Source organism: Peromyscus leucopus, chromosome 7, assembly GCF_004664715.2.
Source record: "Peromyscus leucopus breed LL Stock chromosome 7, UCI_PerLeu_2.1, whole genome shotgun sequence".
NCBI lineage: Eukaryota > Metazoa > Chordata > Mammalia > Rodentia > Cricetidae > Peromyscus > Peromyscus leucopus.
In genome coordinates this window covers 229,118-249,309 of record NC_051069.1, presented here as the reverse complement: position 1 = coordinate 249,309, position 20,192 = coordinate 229,118, and the positions used below count along the sequence as shown (strand labels likewise).

The 20,192-nt window shown below is 44.0% G+C and overlaps 1 protein-coding gene across 1 annotated transcript; it reads left to right on the top strand.

Annotated features, from left to right (window-relative positions):
- Positions 1 to 240: 240 nt before the first annotated feature.
- On the top strand, positions 241 to 17,901 carry Mns1 (meiosis specific nuclear structural 1). The gene is made up of 10 exons (XM_028865482.2): positions 241 to 356; positions 927 to 1,148; positions 4,355 to 4,482; positions 5,471 to 5,573; positions 7,940 to 8,169; positions 8,621 to 8,837; positions 9,103 to 9,210; positions 12,443 to 12,700; positions 16,049 to 16,174; positions 17,631 to 17,901. Exons 1-10 carry the CDS (start codon positions 354 to 356, stop codon positions 17,718 to 17,720), a joined length of 1,485 nt encoding a protein of 494 aa, XP_028721315.1. The 5' UTR covers positions 241 to 353; the 3' UTR covers positions 17,721 to 17,901.
- Positions 17,902 to 20,192: the final 2,291 nt, after the last annotated feature.

Below are 20,192 nucleotides of genomic sequence, written 5' to 3'. Positions count from 1 at the left end.
TGTGTGTCCGTCCGTCCGTTCGTCCGTCCCTTGAGGCTTCAGCTGGGCTCCAGACGGCGGAAATGAACTCCCCTTGGATGTAAACGGCTCCTGCTAGGGCTCAGCGACCGAACTTCGCGCCTTCTGGTTTGGTCCGATAGAAGGAGGCGCCTGCCTGGCAACGAAGATTCCCCGAGCTGATTGGATAGTGTGCCAGCCAATGGGAGGCTGGCTCCCGCTTGGGCGGGCGGCGCGCTCTGGCGGTTGCCGGGACACAGCGTAAACACTGTGCGGAGGCGGCTGCTGCTCGGGAAGACGCGTTTGCAGTTGAGGCAGGAGACACCCATCTGGAGGAGGTTTAAAGTCAGCTAACGATGGTGAGCAGCTTGGAGGCCGGCCGGGGCAGGGACTGGGGACCTCCCAACTGCATCTTTATTTACAGTCTAGAGCTCGCTACCTCTGAAATATAGTTCAAAGTGCGTAATCCGAGAGCTTTGATTTGCTTTCTGGAAGGTTCTGGGTTGTTTTCTGAGGGACGCTCCAGGCTTTTCTGCACTTCCCCCCCCCCCTCCCACCGATATAGATACATCTTAAAATTTGCTTTTTGGGGGGCAACTCTGAGTGGTGGTAAAGATGCAGCTGGAGGGCTTGACGTTATTTGCTCTCACTGGTACTGTTGAATTTTGAGTTAAGTTACTTCAGCTTTTCCTGCTTCGCCTACAAAACAGGGAATATTATTAGTACCCATTTAATCAGTACATCATTATGTTACCCTATCACATTTGAACTTCCATCTGGTGTACTATGAATTCAGGAAGGGGGCCGAAGACCCCTCAGACTGTTGCCTATTTTTACATCTTTTGTTATAGGGATTTTCAGCAGTATCTTTTGGAAAAAGGGATCGTGCAATATTGAATTATGTGTATTTCCCTTCCCCCGCATCATAGGACCCCAAAAAGAGAGTTCTGAGCTTTAGTGAGCGGCACCAGAAGTTAGTAGATGAAAACTTCCGCAGATCGTTGCACATCCAAATCTTGGATAAGTTAGAGAGGCAAGCCAGGAACCAGGTCGTGCAAAATGAAAACGACGAGAGGGTTGAACGGAAGAGACTACTCAGAGTGCTGCAGAATGAGCAGTTTGAGCTGGACATGGAAGAAGCCATCCAAAAAGTGAGTTTCAGGGGTCGTTGTTCAGTTTTCTTCATTTGGAAAATTTGGAAGAAGACTGCCAGTCCTGATGTTGAGGAAATTGAGAAAGCTAGGAGCTGACTGAATCCTTCTGAGTCCTGGTTATTTCAGCTGAAGAACTTAGGGTCAGTTGGTCGGTCAGTTTTATGCCTTATCGATAAAATCCAATAATGGTACTCCCTGCCTAGGATTGCTTTAATAAGGAGCAAATGTGAAACCTTTAGAACAGTGTGTGGCAAGAATAAGCATTCTTGATATTGAACATAAATATGAAATGTATAATTGTTCACGTCACAATTTTGTTTATGTGGGTACAACTGTTGCCTTCTATAAGTGTCTTATAAAAAATTAAAAATTCCTTTTTAAAAACTCCTGACATTAAACATAGACATCATTAAACAGGAGGAGATGAACGTATGTATGAGGTATGCATTTATTTATATTTTTAATTTTTGAAGAATTCAGGCACCATATACATGTGTTTATATCCTGATCTACTGGCTAAATCTATCATGAATGTTTCTAAATATTTTTAGGAGACTGCAGTAGAGGAAACAGAGGTGGAGTCTCGTAAGTGTGAAAAGAGTGTCCTCATATTTTATTAAGTTTTGAGCATTTATTAAGTGTGCTATGTGTCCAGTATTGTATTTTATAAATATTTTATTATTTGTTATTATGGCTTATTTCCTTTTTATTGCCAAGTACAGTGTTCTGTAGTGTGTATGTACCACAATGTACTTGACCCTCACCTTAGGAGGAATTTCCAATACTGGACATTATGAATAAATTTGCCATAAGTATTTAAATACAGATTTTTAAGTAAATGTGTTTCCTTTTCCTGAGACAAGTGCTTAAGAATGTAGTTGTTTTATTCTGTGGTAATTGTATGTCAGCTTTATGACACAGCACCAGACTTATTTCCATAGTGTCTGTGCTGGTTTACATTCTCACCCAGAAACGTGTGCACAGTACAGTTTCTCACTGTGTGGTAGCACCACTGGGTTTTGTTTTTTTTTTAAGTGTGTGTGTGTGTATGTGTGTGTGTGTGTGTGTGTGTGTGTGTGTGTGTGTGTGTTTGTTTTTTTTTTTTTTTTTTTTTTTTGGTTTTTGGAGACAGGGTTTCTCTGTGTAGCTTTGCGCCTTTCCTGGAACTCACTTGGTAGCCCAGGCTGGCCTCGAACTCACAGAGATCCGCCCGGCTCTGCCTCCCGAGTGCTGGGATTAAAGGCGTGCGCCACCACCGCCCGGCATGTGTGTGTGTTTTAAGTGGATGTTCCAGTACGTATGCTGATATCCCAGTGTAATTTTAATTTGCTTTGTAAAATATTTGTTTTTATTATTTTTAATTGTGTGTAGATGTGTAGATATATTCATGGGAATGCAGTGGATCTGGAGTAACAGGTAATGGCGAGCCACCTGAGGTGGGTGCTGGGAACCAAACTCAGGTCCATCTCTCCAATTCCTAATCTGCATTTCTTGATGGCTAATAATTTTTCATGTGTTATTTTTGTTTTGTTTCTTGGTTTATTTACTTTTGAGACAGTCTTGATATGTAGCCCTGGCCTGGAACTCAGTCTGAGAGCAAGCTAGGCTTGGCTGTCTGGTGGTGTTCTTGCCTTGGCCTCCTGAGTTCTAGGTCACAGGCCTGCATCACCATGTGCTTCCTAACTCAGAAAGCAATGAGGCCTCCATATCTGCCTGCCATTTTACAGACCACAGAAGAGAGGCCAGTGTAGGGAAGGCCTGAGAGAGAACCAGAGAACACAGGAGATACAATACGGTAGTTTTATGTCAGTTTGACACAAGCTAGAGTCATTTAGGAAGAGAGAACCCCAATTGAGGAAGTGACCAGACTGGCCTGTGGGTCCTTTTCCTTGATTAATGGTTGATGTGGGTGGATCCAGCTGACTGTGATTAGGTTACCCATGGGCTGGTCATCGTAGATTCTGTGAGAAAGCAGGCTAAGCAAGCCATGAGAAGCAAGCCACTAAGAAGCATCCTTTCTTGTCCTCTGCATCAGCTCCTGCCTCCACGTTCCTGCTCATTATGGACTATAATGTGGAACTAACTGTAAGCTGAAATAAATGCTCTCCTTCCCAAGTTGCTTTTGGTCATGTGTTTTATCATAGCAATGGAAACCCTAACTTAGACAGGCTATAATTACTACAGATCATTGGCTTAGGGGATAAAAAGTATGTGTGGGGTGGGGAGTGTAGGGGTGTGGGAGTGTGACCAATCTGTAAAATAGAGGAGACTGAGAAAGACAATTAGATACAATGTGTGGGGCCTGGAGAGATGGCTCAGAGTTTAAGAGCACTGACTGTTCTTCCAGAGGTCCCGAGTTCAATTCCCAGCAACCACATGGTGGCTCAGGACCATCTGTAACGAGATCTGGTGCCCTCTTCTGGCCTGCAGTCATACATGCTGTATACATGCTGTATACATGATAAATAGATAACAATGTATGGACCTTGTTTGGTTTTGACAAAAGCATCTTGGAGATAGTTGGGGAATGAATGTGGGCAAGACCTTAGACCTCACTCAGGAAATATTGCTAATTTGTGGTGTGGTCATGAAAAAGAAATTCTTCTCAGGTAGATCCACACGGAGCTGTTTCCACAGCGGGCAGAGTGGCCAAGGCTATGTCTTATTTATCTGTTTTTTAAAGCTGTGTTTATTTTTATGTGAATGTGTGCACTGTGTGCATGTCTGGTGCCAAGGAAGTCAGAAGAGGGAGGGCTTCAGAGCCTCTGGAACAGATGGGTGTGAGCCACCATGTGGGTGCTGGGAACCAAACCTGGGACCTCTGCAAGAGCAGCCAGTGCCCTTAACCTCTGAGCATCTCTCCAGCCACCTGGGATTTGATTTAAAATACTGTGGCAGAGATAATGAGAGAATAAGAAAATGTGAATGAAATTCAAGAGTAGAGAAAGAATTGTAAAATATTGGTAAATTTAGAAAAGAATGAAGATATAGGTACATTAATATTCCTCACACTATTGGTAATATCTAATTTTTCTATGGTAAGGTATTTGAAATGTTACTTGTTGAAATATTTTTTATTTAAAGTACACAGTTGACTGTTGCTGTCAGGGCGCGTAGCTTGCTGTTCTGAAGCCCAGGCCGCGTTGACAGGGAGAAGTCTGAGCTAAGGATGGAGGTAACTAACCACGCACTTCTCTGCCCAGGCGGAAGAGAACAGGATGTTGAGGGAGCGGCAGCTTGAGCAGGAAGAGAGACTTGCAAATGAGCTGGCCAGACTGAAGCATGAAAGCCTGAAGGACGAGAAGATGAGGCAGCAAGTGAGAGAGAACAGGTGGTGTGGTCTCCTCCCCTTGCGTTTGTCCCGTCCGTCACTGCGCCTTGTGTCGCCCTTAGCACCGGAAGCTGAGACTCTTCATCAGATCATTGCCCTTAGAGTTTATGTTTTTCCTGGAAATACCGCATTAACTTACAGATGCTCATTTCAACTACTTTGGTTTGTTGTGGTGCCGGGTATTGAGCCCAGGGCCTTCCGTGTGCTAGACAAGTGCCCCATCACTGAGTCGTAGCCTCAACCCACAGAAGTAGTTGAGAAACTCAGCTGCATTAATAGAAGTAAGCGTGAGTGTTGATGGGAAAACTCAGTATCAGTTCCCTTCTGCCTTTTCCCGTAAGGGTGAACTTTAAAATGATTGCTGATTACAGAAATCCTGACTTATGGAATCTAGAATACTTGCCTTTTGTTGTTGTTTTTGTTTGTGATGGGGTCTCACTGTTCTGCCCTAGATGGCTTGGAACACCCTGTGTAGAGCAGGCTAGCCTCAAACTCAGAGATCCACCTGCTTTTGTTTCCCAAGTTCTGGGTTCTAGGGAAATTGCCACCACTCCTCGCCCTATAATACATTTCTCAATGCTGCTTAAGATTAAATTAAGTCAAGATTTAGGGGCACCAGGGCTGGAGATAAAGATGGAGTCTACTTCTCTAGGATAGAATAAAATGTGGTAGCAAAGGTAGTTTAATACTAACTTACTGCCAAGCTTGAAGGCCTGGGTTTGATCTCAGATCCACAGGGTGGAGGGAAAAGACTGCCACAAATTAAAGTAAATAAATACATGTACAGGAAGATTAAATTAGAAAAGAGTAATCCTTCTCAAGCAGAAGGCTTAAGGGCTAACCTTTAAGTGTCTGTTAAATGTGATGAGTTAACTGTGGACTTGAGGGATACCAGTTGTATGCTTTGAGTAAATAAGAACTCACCAAATTATCTGTGAAGCTGAATTCTTTTATTGTCTTCAAGTTTAAAGTTGCATTTCCCCCACAGTTTGGAACTCAGAGAATTGGAGCAGAAATTGAAAGCCGCTTACATGAATAAAGAGAGAGCTGCCCAGATTGTCGAGAGGGACGCCATCAAATACGAGCAAATGGTAAAGCTGCCTCGGGTTTCTGTGCAGTCATTTTTACCTTGTACTCAGGCCAGGTTGTGAGAGAGTGCTCTGTGAGGAACCTCCTCAGCCAGGGTCCCCAGACTGTAATGTTCAGACTCTTAGTGATGTCCACAGCTGAGCTTGTCTGAATGCTGGGGCCCTCAGGCCCAGGTAACTCACTTCCCACACTGACTGTGTTCTTGAACTTTTACCGTGACAAGCCAACACAGTACAACTGGGTCCTAAAATGTGGTGACTATGTTTTTCCACTTTTTATCCTTGAGTATTTATAGCTTGGTGGTTTTAGAAGCCTCTCCTTTCCCCAGGCCTCTGTTTCTAGCCCCCGTTCTAACTCTTGTTTTCTGAGGTAACCTTGTTTTCCTGGTTTTCTGTTTTCATCCTTGTCCACCTCTTGAAGGCAAGGTTGTTCCCAGGAGAGCAAGTTTCTGGAGGTATTCCCGCAGCCATGTCATGCAGTGTGAAAATAAGACTTGCTGAGTTAACACATAAAACCAAGGTGCATGGTATTGCCTGAGCTCATTTTCACAGAGGGGCCAGACAATTACATATGTTTATACATGTGGATTGTGACTACCAGCAAATATGTTTATACACGTAGGATTATAGGCGTGATAACACATTATTTAAACCAGTGTAGTGCAGCATGAGAACTCCTAAAAAAGGCTACTTTAGAAGATTCTAGAACCGTGGTGCTCAACCCTCCTAATGCTGTGACCCTTTAATACAGTTCCTCATGTTGTGGTGACCCCCAACCATAAAATTATTTCATTGCTACTTCATAACTGTAATTTTTCTCCTGTTATGAATCATAATGTAAACATCTGATGTGCAGAACATCTGGTGTGTGACCCCTGTGAAAGATCATTCAACCCAAAGGGGTCGAAACCCAGAGGTTGAGAACCATTCTTCTAGCCCATGCTGCTAACCGTGACAACCTGAGGAAAATGTGGAGACCTGTACGTGAGCTGTATCATTCTGTTTTTTCAATGTTAAAATAGAACATAATGTACAGTTTGTTCAGTTGTTTGTAGTTTTAATTACTGTGATAGATGAGGTCATGCATAGTCATTGTAGATATTTGATTTCCAAAGTTGCTACTATCTTCTACACCAAAATTGACTCACAAAATTAGAGTCATATACTCCTAGTACTTGACAAATGGAAGATCTATATACTTGTTAGGTCTTATTTTATTTTATTATTATTATTATTATTATTATTATTATTATTATTATTATTATTTTGTGTGTGTGTGTGTGTGTGTGTTCTTGCTTGTCTACATGCACTGTATGCATGCAGTGCCCATGGTGGCCAGTAGGGGGAACTGGGTTCCCAGAGTTGGAGTTGCAAGTGGTTGTGAGCTGCCTACTGTGGGTGCTGGGAACTGAACCCGACTCACGTGAAGAGTGGTAAGTGCTCTTCCTGGCTGAGCCATCTCTCCAGCCCTAGTTAGTGTTCTTATCTGTAATGTTAGAGCACAGTGTGTTCTTCAAGTCTGTGGTAATCTATATACATTTTTGTTGTTATATCTATTTTTTTGCTATCTTACGTATTCTAGAAGAAAGTAACGCCGCATGAGCCAAGACAAGAGAACTTGTGTTTAAGTCATGATAACCTGGCATGCATGATGCCCGCCAGCTACTTTAGGGATTACCACATTTGTTTTCCAGTCTGCGAACTGTGCCTGCATTTGGGATGTGGTCACACAGAGGGTAGTTTGAGTCATTACTCCAGTATGTTTAAACTTATGAATTAGGCAGTTTGGAAATGCTGCCCGAAAAGAAAGGCTCGTCTGTAATTCAGTGGGAGTGAGAATGGAGAGAACCGTCGCGGGGACGTAGGTGACCTTTGCAGTTGACGTCCCCACACTGAGCCTTAGTAAATAACAGAGGAGCATGTGTGGCAGAGGAGCTTCAGCCGGGGGAACTTGAGAGTTCTTCCGAGCCCTTGAGCAGCAGCTGGGCAGGAGGGGTGTTCCACGGCAGCTGGTGAACAGTGGCGTCAGTCACCAACACTGCCGAGATCAGCTTACAGAGGAGGCAGGGGCTCGGCGGCCGAAGAGTTACTAAGAGAATACTTACAGCCTTGCTTCGTATTTTCTGAATGTGGACTTCATTATCCTTGCCAGGTGTTGCCCTCAGAGTTTCTGTAAAGGTTAGGAACACCCCTTCAGCGTCTGACTCATCACTCACCCCCTCCAGGTCACAAAGGCTTCCTCTTGCTTGTAACCTAATAGATAACAAACATTTACATAACAGGTTCCCCCCGTGCAACTGTCTGTTTATAGTGCTGTAATAAGCAGTTCACTCCCGAAAGTGGGAAGATAAATGTTGTTTTAACGCTAGAAACGTGATGCAGAGATAGCCAGGACCATGATGGAGGAGCACGAGAGACTCCTGAAGGAAGAGAACGCCAAGCAAGAGCTGCGGGACAAGGAGAAGGCCCAGTACAACCTGGACCTCGAGAAGCAGCTTGAAGATCAGGAGAGGAGGAAGCAGGAGGCGTATGAGCAGCTGCTCAAAGAGAAACTCATGATTGACGAAATTGTCAGGAAGATCTACGAGGAAGACCAGGTGTAAGTGTACCCCAGAGGGCCCTGCCCAGTGGGTGTGCTCCCCAGCGGGAGCTGTTCCATTTGTTGAACAGCTCTTCCTCGTCTTTGTCAGCATGAGTATTAAAAGACGATCTGAAAAATAAATAATAGGTGTGTAAGTGGTAAACGGCCGAAGCCTTTGTTTTTCTTAAATCTGTACGTCTTATGTGTCAGAACACGTGTTTCCTGATGCCTCTCCTTGGCACACAGCTTGAGTGCAGAGTACTGGGTGGCTTCTGTGGACAGAGTGCCACCTTTCTGAAGTGAGATGTCTTAAATGTCACCATTAGAAGAGAGGCCGGGTAGTATTCATGGACAGTCCGTACTTGATACCCAGAAAGCGTGCTGCTGCATTAGTGACTCGAAAGCAGTTGTTTATGTTTTGTTGTTTTATTTCTGTAGCTATGAAACCATCCCCCTGATTGCTTTTTAGGGAAAGACAGCAAAAGTTAGAAAAAATGAATGCAATTCAGAAGTACAATGAAGAGTTCCAGAAGGAGCAAGCCCTCTGGAGACAAAGGAAGCGTGAGGAGATGGAGGAAGAAAACAGGAAAATCATCGAGTTTGCCAACATTCAGCAGCAGAGAGAAGGCGAGCGGCTGGCCAGAATCCAGCAGAGTGAGGAGAAGAGGGCCCAGCGTCAGAATTTGGTATGAAAAGAACTGCTTTTTAAAGAGTGCAGAACTCCTGAAGCCGTTTCCTGATTCAGGTTTCCTAAACATGTGTTTTCTTTTCTTTTTTGTTTTGTTTTCTTGAGACAGGGTTTCTCTGCGTAGCTTTGGTACCTGTCCTGGATCTCACTCTGTAGCCAAGGCTGGCCTCAGACTCACAGAGATCTGCCTGGCTCTGCCTCCCAGGTGCTGGGATTAAAGGCGTGCGCCACCACCGCCCGGCTAACATGTGTTTTCTTAACAGCTGATCCAAAGGTTGGAGGAAATGCTGCGGCAGCGTGAGGACCTGGAGCAGATTCGGCAGGAGCTGTACCAGGAGGAACAAGCCGAGATCCTGAAACTGAAAGTGAAAGTAAGTCAGAGCCAGAGAGTGACTAGGGAAGAGAGAACTCTGAGATGAAGCTGGAGGAAGACAGCGCAGTTAAACTCAGCCACATTAGTGACTACATTGTATGTCAACGGCATAAATACTGCGGTTAAAAGACTAAGATTGTCAAATTGGATAGAAGTAGAGCATCCTAAAGAACATGATGTCGTTCACAGTCCACACAGCTTACATGAGCACACATGGAAGGGACCTCAAAGCAGTGTGGAGGACAATTCAGGTGAAAGCAGACTGGGTTGTGTGTGTTAATATGAGACAAAGTGAACTTGGGACCGGGAAGTTTTTAATCAACTCCATCCAGGTAACTGTGATAATCCTAAAGTCTATGAATTTTAACAGTACAGCTTCATGATACATGAGAGAAAACTGGCGGGAGTGAAAGGGGGAAGTAGAAGAGGAGGAGATCTCAGTATTCCTCTGTCATTAATATGCCTGAGTCCCCAGAAACAGAGTACGCTGCCTAATGCCAGCATTGCATGACCACGCTGATCCAGCCGATGTTAGAGAAGACTCCACCCAACAAATAGCAGCTCCCAGGACACAAAGCACACTCTCTACAGTCACGAGATCTTAAGTCATCAAATCTGTTTTCTCACTACAGTGAAGGATCGGTAATGAGAATGACCGTATAGTCCTGAAGTATACAGTAATGAAATAATGCATTTCCAGATAAGCAATGAGCAAAGGAAAGGTACTTCCTACTGAATGGTGGTCATTTTTAAAAATGGAGCAAAACATGTAGGATATAGCAGAGGTTAGTGGACAGTATTATCTTTAAGTACATTCTTAGAAAGGAATAGGTAGAAATCAATGATCTTGTGCTTACACGTGTATTTATACACAAATGTTCATAGCAGGATTTCTGATAGCTAAAATATGAAAGTAGCCTGCATGTCCATGATGGGTGTATGAACAAGATGCTGTACTGAGTCTTTAGGTGTGTTAAAGAGCACTCAATGTTCTGTGAATGGATGATAGAGCAGAACTTCATGAGATAGCTGCTTTCCTGGGACAGCATCCTATGAAATTCGCCTTTTTTTTTTTTGTCCTTCAGGGACAGCTGTGGGGCACATTTGTAAGATTAACCATGCTGGCAGCTTCTCCACAGTGGAGGAAGAGTTCTGGCAGCAAGGAGCAGACCTCTCTACCCATCCCTCACCAAGTCACTCATCAGACAGTTAGTGATGAGAGATGGCTCCTCTGTCCCCCCAGGGAAGGTCCTGAGAGCACAGCCTACGTGCCCACAGTGTAACCTTCTTCCCAGCATGCCCTGTGTTGGCTTTTCTTCTTTCCTGCTACACTCTGTTTCCCACTGCTGCTTCCTGGAACTCTCTCCATAATGCGGCACCTGCATACATGTCCTTGTTTAATGCTGTGATTCTGGCAGAGAACCTAGAGAATCTCTGGGAAATCACTGGGGTCAGAGTGACTGACTGTACAGCAAATGACTTTTTTTTTTTTTTTTTTTTTTTGGTGGGGGTGTTTCTCTGTGTAGCCCTGGAACTTGCTTGTAGACCAGGCTGGCCTCGAACCACCTGCCTCTGCCTCCCAAGTGCTGAGATTAAAGGTGTGCACCACCACCACCCAACAATGTACAGCAAATGATTTGAAGGTTTCAAGACCATGTAACAAGGTTTAGAACACAGGAAAGGACAGGAAGTTTGGCAGCTCATACTGATAACTAGTATAGTCCTCATTGCAGACCTAGCAGAGGGTGTGTGAACATTTTCACAGTAGACCCGTACTTTGGCCAAATACCTCTCTCTCTCTTTTTTTCCAAGATGGCTTTGCTGTTGAATTAAATCAAATTTTGCATAGGTGGTAGATTCCCAGTACTTCATACATATATATGGATGCATATATATACATATATATATATAATAATCTAATATATATAGATATTAGATTTAGTACTATATGGAGCACATTACTGTGTGCAGAGGGATGTGATAAACTCAAGAGGCATTCGAGACTAAATATCGCACACTAAACTGTCTTCTCCAAGCCTTTGATGTCTGTGCAAAACATGGCAAGTAAGTACAAAATACTCAGTATAAAACATCATGTGCCCAGACCGTCAAAGAGAAAGAGACTGTGTCTTTGAGGCACTTTGTTACTTTTGGAATGGGATGAGTAAGGCATGTGCACATCACCTAGAGTGTGGGGGCGGGTACAGATGTTAAGGGTGTTAGAGCAGATGGACATTAGCTGACTAGAGTGAGTGAACAACATGGGCTGCCGAGAGTTTGTGCTCAGATCGGGCAAGGAGGACCAGGTTAGAAAAGGTGAGCTAAAATTTGTGCCAGTTCTAGTTGAGCAGGTAGATGATAGGACAGGAAGTCCAAGACGTGATTAGTAGAGTTTGGGTGTCAGGAATGTGATGGATGATTACTATAAAATTTTTACATTTTTTGTATACCCTTACAGGAAAGGAATTTAGTTGTGTCCAGTAAGTTTCTATTTCCCTGAAAAACTTCTAATTCCATTGCTGGATAACTGTTTTTTTAAACTGTTTTGGAGGTTTGTTTTTTGAGAATGATAGGAGGGTTGGAATACTAAAGTGAGTACATGCAGCTTTGATTTCACAAAGGGAAGAAATTACAAACTGGAAAATGTGTGTGGACAGATGATAGAACTGTTCAGGGTTCAAGATCAGTAAACTCGGGTGTGTCCTCTCAAAGCAGTTACACATTCAATCTGAGCTTAGAAACAAGACAGCAGCTGTATACAACTTAAAATCTGAGAATAAATGACTGCCATGCCATAGAACCTAAGTGATTAGAGCACCTGCTGCTCCTGGAGGACCCAAGGACTTGTAACTCCGGTTCCGGAGTACCCAACATCCTTGTCTGGCCTTAGTGGGCCTCTTGTACATACGTGTGCATATGCACGTGCAGACACACACATATAAGTAAAAATAAATTTTTTTAAAAGAACATGACATTTTATTCAAATAGTCTTAAGTGGGACAGAGCGTTGTCATGGAAAGGCTTAATTCTGTTGATGTGATTTCATATTGTAATGCGCATCAAACCCAAATCCGCCCTTCTCTTTTGTCTTCTTGTTTCCTGAGACAGCATCTCACTAGCCCAGACTGGCTTCAAGCCTCTGGTCCTCCTGCTTCTGCCCCCTGTGTGCTGAGATTGCCCTCTCACGAAGGTGCAAGGAAACCCTTAACTCTGGCTCCGTCATTGTGCAGGAGGAAGCAGAGCAGAAGCTGCAGAAGCAGAGGGAGATGAAGCAAGACTTTGAGGACCAAATGGCACTGAAGGAAATAATACTCCAGGCTGCCAAAGAGGAGGAAGAGACCTTTAGAAAAGCCATGCTGGCCAAGTTTGCCGAGGATGACCGCATCGAGCTCCTGAATGCCCAGAAACAACGGATGAAGCAGCTGGAGCACAGACGGGCGGTGGAGAAACTCATTGAAGAACGGCGCAGCCAGTTCCTCGCAGACAAAGTAAGGAAAGCCTTGGGGTCTGTGGTTCTCACTGGACAGCAACCAGCTCTTCTAGTCCTCAGTAAACGTTTGCTGAGCACAGCCTCCCTCGTGGTCCTCCCTGCAGTTTGAAGCAGGACTCAGTAGTTCCACTGTAGGGGTCCTGGAGGCTGGCCCACCTGCAGCTTCCGGGGATTCTTTGCTTGCTGCCTCCGTTTTGTCAGAACCTGGAGTTACACTCACCTGACTTCACCTGAGCACTGGGGATTGAACTCAGGTCCTCATGCTCGTGTGGCAAGCACTTTATCTACTGAGCCGTTTACGTGTCATGTAATGTTAGGTGTTTGTTTACTAGTCTTACATGATCTGTAAGTTTACTGAGTGATCATTTACTAAGGCATCTAGAAACTGGTTATTGAGGCTTTTATGTGCTGGTGCTGAGAACCAACATCTGTGCCATCCATGAATTTACAGTCTTGGTTGAGAAAAATTAAAAATGAAGTATATTTCATGTGTGATGACAGAGGTATGGAGGTATATGTTGGTATAGCAGAGAGGAATTACACATTATGATACTTTCGTACATTAAGATGGGTCCCCCCCTCCAAGAGAAGTCACTGGAGAATTAGGAAAATTGCGTGTTAAGGTTGGCATGCAGAAGGATGTTTCACGTGGCAGCGTTGAGAGTCGATGTAGAAGGGCTGATACTGGATCCAGGAAGAGCAGTCAGCAATGTACTGGATCTCAGTGAGAAGCGCTGGTATCTGCAAATAGAGAAGGATCCCTCAGATGCCAGACCACAGAACTGATGAGGAGGGGACCAGTTAGTTCTGGAGAGGTGAGGACTCAAGGTGGCTACTGATGACTGTAGGGCGTGTCCTACAGATTATGTAGAGGGAAGAGCTGATTTTGAAGGAGTATGTATTCACATTGATTTTTGTGGCCAGAGGAGGTTGATTGTTAGAAATGGAGATTTAGAAGTTGTACAGGGAACAGAATGTAAGTTTGACATACTGACTTAAATATTTATGTTCCATTGACAAAACTGAGAGACTCCTCAGATGGCATGTGTCACTGAAGGGATATGTTTAAGGAACCTGACATAGTCCTGTGTGAATGCTTTAAGAGATGAAGCTTCCTAGGCATACAGTCAGAGCTGTGCATACCGGAAGTGGTAGTCCAAACCTACGGACTGTGAACAGCAGCAGTAGGAGGTGACAGAGAGAATGTGAATATTCTTTTTTTTTTTTTTTTAAAGTAAAATAAAACTGTGATAATTTCCCCTTTGCATATAGGGTGGAAGGAAGGAAGGAGTCAAAATAGTCCAAAGGTTCCAAGTACGACGAACTCAAGGCCGCCTGTGCAGTTCCCTTTAGAGGGAAGCTTGGGTTGTTTTTGTTTGTTTGTTGAAGAAGTGCTTGCCTGGGATTAAGCAGCAGGAAGAGGTTTATGTGAGATGTTGATCTAATAATGAGAAAGCATACAGGGTTTAGGATTGAGTTGTGGAGAGCACTGTAGCTTAAGATGAGGAGGAAAACCAAAAACATGTTCAAAAAGCTAAAAGACTGGAAATGGTGTAATCACAGAAAACCAAGAGGCTCTCCTGCTTCCTGTCGTTTCTGCTTGGTCTCCTTGTAACTGGTCAGTCTGCCAGTCAGTGATTTTTATAACTCTCCTGTCCCTTTCACACTTAAGCCTCAGTAGACTCTTAATCAGATAAAAGCCTCCATTGCTTAGGCTTGGTGTAAATCAGTCTCGGCCTGGATGTAGCCTTTAAGGGAGATCATGACCTATAAGTGTAGTGTGCCTGACACGTGGTAAATACTTATAGATGTTGAGTTAATGAAGGCAATAGCTGTTAGCACAGTAATTAAGAAGGCAGACAAGGAAAACGCTTTGGAATTGCCTGGAAGGCCTTGAATTCTCTGCTGTAAAAGGGTGGAACCAGTGAGGCCTGGCATATCTAGAGGTTATGGAAGCTGATCAGAACACTCATAGATAGCCCAGCAAGACATGTCCACATGGAAATCACTAGAGCCGCCCAGTGACACACATATACAACTTAGGTTTGGAACCAGCAACAGTTTTGTTTTGGCCCAGGGGCAGATGTGGATGTCTTAACTACAGAACTTAATAATTCATGACACTGTACAGCCCTAAAAGCAGTACACTGCCCATTTGTATTTTAGAGAGAGGCCTAAGTAGGTGTCTGTAATCCTGTCTCCAAGAATGTGTGTGTTTAGGCAACATCCTAACTACTCCCCATGCGTTTCTTTCCACAATCTATTCAGCCCTTGTCCCACACCTTTCTAACCCTCATGCACTAACTTAGAATTATTTGACAGAGGATGAGCACTTAGTGTGGGCTAGCAAACGAGAAAGGAAATCCTGTATTGTGCCCAAGTTAGAGAGGTTACACAGTCTGATAAAATGCATAAGAGGGGCTGGGCTGGGCTCTGGGGAGAGTTCTTAGGTGGCCTGTGTGAAACCAGCCTCCATTCCCACCACTGCAGATCCTGCTCAGTAGTCTTATTTGGGAAAATCTTGTGTGTCCCTGAGGGCCCTAAGACTGTGCAGACGGCATCACATCTGCATTGTATGGCTCAGGGTGTTCAACAGTTCAGAATTCTCCAGAAAGGCACCAGGGCTCCTTTGCTGGGACTCTGACCTCTGCAGCGTGCTGCACACTTTAATTTGCAAAACTAGATCCTTAGACAACCCTGGTCTCTTTTATGCGTTAGGGTTTTTTATTTTTCTGTCTTGCACTGTAAACTGTTTTGGTTATCCTGGGTACCTGGTATGTGGTGGGAACTCCATAAAAGTTTGCTGAATTTAGTAGGAAATTGCTCCTTTGAATACATTTTTTTCTTGAGATTGAAAATTTTCCTAAAAATATATACTTGCCTCTTTAAAACCTGCTGTCATAAGGGCTAGGATTGTAGCTCAGTGGTAGAGTCTTGCCCAGCAGGTGGAGGGCCCTGGGCACAAACACCCGTACTACTGAGTAAAGAAGAACAGAAATGTGGGCGGAAATGATGATGAAAATACAGGTGTGTTGTCCCCCCTAAACAGAAATGGAGGAGGAGTGGATGGGGGGGGGCAGAGGGTTGAGGGAGAGGGACTGGGGGGCGGGGACTGCAGCCAGGATGTAAAATAAATAAATAAAAAATAAAAGAATTCAATCTTTTTATTAAAAAACTACAGGTATGTATATTTATCTGTGTAAAAGACATACACTCTTGTCTTCTAAACTTACAGTTAGCCCATCAGGATTATCGTTTAGTTCCCTGCAAGAATAGTTTCACGTGTAAACTTGCTGAGAGATCCATGTGTTCTGTGGCAGTAAAGACACTTGGCTTTCATTTTCAGCAACGTGAGCTGGAGGAATTGCAGCTGCAGCAGAAGCGGCAGGGCTGCATCAATCAGATCATTGAAGAAGAAAGGCTGAGACTCCTCAAAGAGCATGCTACGAAACTGCTAGGCTACCTCCCCAAAGTGAGTGAGACTGCCTTAGTGTGTGATCTTCGTGACGCATAACAACGGCTGCTAGAATGGCAGAGGGTGTGCCTTCCTGTGCTTTCATGCTGTTCCGAAGGAGCAGTGAGGTCCTGGCCAGTGCTGAAGCCCCATACTCCCTTTGAAACACCTCTATGATAAGGGTTGGTCTCGGAACGTTATTAGCTATCTGAGCCAGAGTTATGGAACTTCTTCTTTTATTTCTTACTTACTTGCTTGCTTGCTTTTTGAGACAAGGTCTAGCTGCAGCCTGGCCTGGAACTCCCTATGTAGCTGAGGATGACCTTGAACTTTTGGTCCTCCTGCTTCTACCTCCCGAGGGCTGGGACTACAGGCTTGTGCTACTTTGCTGAGCTTATTCGGTGCTGGGGATCTAGCCCAGAGCCTGCACACACTAGGGCTTTATCCAGTGAGCTGCATCCCCATTGCCTGAGCTAACACTTTTACGGCCCTTTGTTCTGGTGCATGGGGCATCTAAAAACAAACTACCCTAGAGTGGCTATATAAGGGCAAGCATTGAAGCCTGGTCATTGGTGACACACATGAGGATGTATAGACCTGAGTCTGAGTCTGCTCTGTAAGAGACCATGTTGTAAGTAGGTACTGGGCAGCCTCCACTTTTGAGAGTAAGTCCGAAAAGCAGTGGATTTTCATGTGTATCTGAGACACAGTGACTGCCAATAATGAGCTTTCTTGTTCGTATAAACATGGAGATTCATAAAGCCATAGTCCTTCAAATATACAAGTCATATTGTTTGAGGTCATTATGGACTGTGCAGAATCAAGTATGTGTTTTGTCTTCAGTCCCTAACCAATAAAAGGAGAATAAAAATTACTAAAAGTTCCTGGCCACAGGGTCTTGCAGTCTCATTAGCTAGGTAGATTTAATACAAAATGATAAATTGATGTTAAAACCCACCATGACTGCTATATTTAATAAAACAGACTATGAATGCTAAGAGGACTTTTGGATTTCAACCTTTTAGTGAGAAAAATACTTCTGTAGGGCAAACAGGACCTATTAGAGTTAAACTTAATGTCCCAAAATGAGCTTGGAACTGAGGCAGGAAGCATGCAGCCATGCAGTAATGTAGCCTAGGTCAGCCTAATCACGCTTCCCACCCCTCCGCATGTACTGCGACAGCTCGTCAGCTCGGTTAGACGAGGGTGGAGCAGAGCGGCCCTAAGCTCGTTCCTTCCAGGCAGCGTAGGCAGTCATGGTTGTGGATCTGTGCCCTTGCGCTCCCTCCACTCTGAAGGTGACTAGTCAGGAGCTGGGGGCAGCTCAGTGAAGCCATAGTCTTGGGAAACTAAGCTTCATTGACCCGTTGGATGGATTTCATTTATTAGCTTTGCGTCCACGCATGCTAGCCCTAAGAGCATTCAGTGAAGTACTCTCACATTCAAAAGTAACCAACAAAATGCTTTTTTGCAGGGAGTGTTTAAAAGAGAGGACGATGTCGACATGCTTGGTGAAGAGTTTAGGAAAGCATACCAGAAGAGGAATGAAGCTGGAGAGAAGTGAAGATCCGCAGCGGGAGCTGATGGGACCTGGGTTTTTCAGAGGCTACCACTAGATGTCAGTGTAACTGCTGTTTACAGTTGGTGACAGGTCCCGGGGTCGGTCTGCATGTTCTGAAACCTCCTCCTGTTTCACCATTTATACACAGACAACAATTAAAGACATCGGTACTGTAACTGCAAAATCGGTCACTTGTATTCATTGTGCATTCTACGAGGCTGTCATGTTACAGACTTCCATAGAACCACAGCGGCCCAACAGAAGTAACTGGTCAATGCTTCCAGTATTGTTCAGAGATTTCTCTGTATATTCATCCTTATGACAGTGCAGATATCTCTTCAATACACTGCTTTTTTAAAATTTATATATTCCTGATAATGATTATTCTCGTGAGAAACCCGCATACTGGCTGTTTGCTATGACGTGTGTGTACTCATTCCATTCCCAAGAGCCAGCCTGTAGTGGTTCCTTTTTCTCCATAGCCTCTCAAATAGTTGCTATCCTTTATTTTTATTTCGTGTTTATGGGGATTTGTCCGCATGTTTGTATGTACATCACATGTATGCAGTGCTTGAGGGAGGCTGGAAGGGGGTGTCAGATCTCCTAGAACTGGCGTTAGAAACAGCTGTGAGCTGCCACGTGGGTGTAGAGGATCTTCAAGAGCAGCCAGTGTTCAGAACTGCTGAGCCATCTCCAGTTCCTATTTCATATATGTGTGTGATATCATATATGTGATGCTATGTACTATACATGCATATATATGCTTATACACACACATGTATATAAAGGTGTTTTAATCTGGCTGGGGTGTTTGCTCACTGTAGTTTTACTCTTTATTTCCCTGAAAGGAATGTTAATGGTTGGTTGTACGTCTTCAAGCAATGTCTGTTTAGGTCTTTTTGCTCTCTTGATCTCTCTCCCTCTCCCTTCTCTTTCTCCCCCTCTCCCACGGTTCCCCTCTCCCTTTCTCCTTGCTATTGAGTTAGAATCCATACATGGTTGGTTTTCTGGGTTTTGTTTTGTTTTGTTTTTCAGAGACTCTGTGAAGCTCTGACCACCCTGGAACTCCCAAAGATCAGCCTGCCCCTGCCTCCCAAGTCCTGAGATTAAAGGTGTGCGCTACCATGCTAGGCTCATGCATGTTTTGGATTTTAACATTTTTAACCTATTCTGTGGTTTGTTCCCTCTCTCTGTTGTTTCCCTTGCTGTGCAACTTTGTGATAACTGCTTTTGTGTGTCACATCTTAACAAAACCAAACCCAAAACCTGCCTGGTTTCACGTGGTGGCACTTCCTGCCCTTTTCTCCCTCCAGGGCTAACACCTCGTTAGTACAGCGTCTTGTAGCTGGCTTTGAATTAGCTGGGGTTTGCCTGTTGCTCGTATCCTCAAGGTCACTTTGGTGATGTGTGCTCTTGTAGTTTCGTGTGAGTTACATAATTGTTTTTCCTGTTTCTGAGGACTGCCCTGGATGTTGCCCCAGGGACTGCATTAATTACAGACCTCTCTGGGCAGTCTGTACAAAGACACTAGCTATTTATGTGTCTCTAGTTGCCTTCCTCAATATTTTATAGTTCTCAATACATCTTCAATCTCATTGGTTAAATTTAGTCTTAAATGTTTTTGTTAGATAATGCAAATGGAATTACTGTACATTGTCTTTCACACTTGGCCATCTGTGCATGAAAATGCCACGTCTTTCCCTTGTGTGTGTTATGCTAGGGCTTGAACCTGGGGTCTCATATGTGCTCTGATGTGCTCTACCACTGAGCTATAGCTCAGGCTGTGATTTTTGCTACTGTTGCTTCTGAGTCTTATGTGTTGGTTTTATATTGTGTAACTTTACTCAGTTGATTTGATCTGAAAGATTTTTGATAATGGACAGTTCAACTTTTTCTTCCCAGTCATATTTTTTTTTCTTCTCTTGCTTGTTATCTCTTGTTGGCACTTCCGCTATGATTTAAAAAAAAAAGCATTTTACATGTGTTTGCTTGCATGTATATGTACTACATGTATGCAGTGCTCAAGAAGGCCAGAAGAGGGCATCATATCCACTAGAACTGGAGTTACATATGATTGTGAGCCACCATATGGGTGTTGGAAACCAACCCTGAGTCCTCCGCCAGAGCAAGCAGCCAGTGCTCTTCACTGTCTGATTTCAGGTCTTGCAGGTGTGGCCAGCCTGGCCTGTGGTCAGGACATCTAAGAATGCAGCCCAACACAAATAGCAAACTTACAATACTATGAAAATGTTTGTGTTTATTTGTAATTCTGTTGCACAGTTCTCCAGGGTGAACTTTGTATATACACAAACATGTGAGGATAAGCTTCAACTTTTCCTGCTCGGGATGTTTGCCAGTCGTTTGTCACCTGTTGAAATACATTCCTTCTGTAACCTACTCTGTGGACAGTGTTTGTGGTGAATGGTGTTCAGTCTTGGGCTTTTCTGCTCTACTGAATTTGCAAACTTTCGTCAT

What these genes read in the sequence shown, in the direction of transcription:
- Mns1 (XM_028865482.2), top strand. An exon ending in GCCAGTTCCTCGCAGACAAA is followed by an intron (nt 12,701 to 16,048) that starts GTAAGGAAAGCC and finishes TTTCATTTTCAG; the next exon opens with CAACGTGAGCTGGAGGAATT. An exon ending in TGCTAGGCTACCTCCCCAAA is followed by an intron (nt 16,175 to 17,630) that starts GTGAGTGAGACT and finishes GCTTTTTTGCAG; the next exon opens with GGAGTGTTTAAAAGAGAGGA.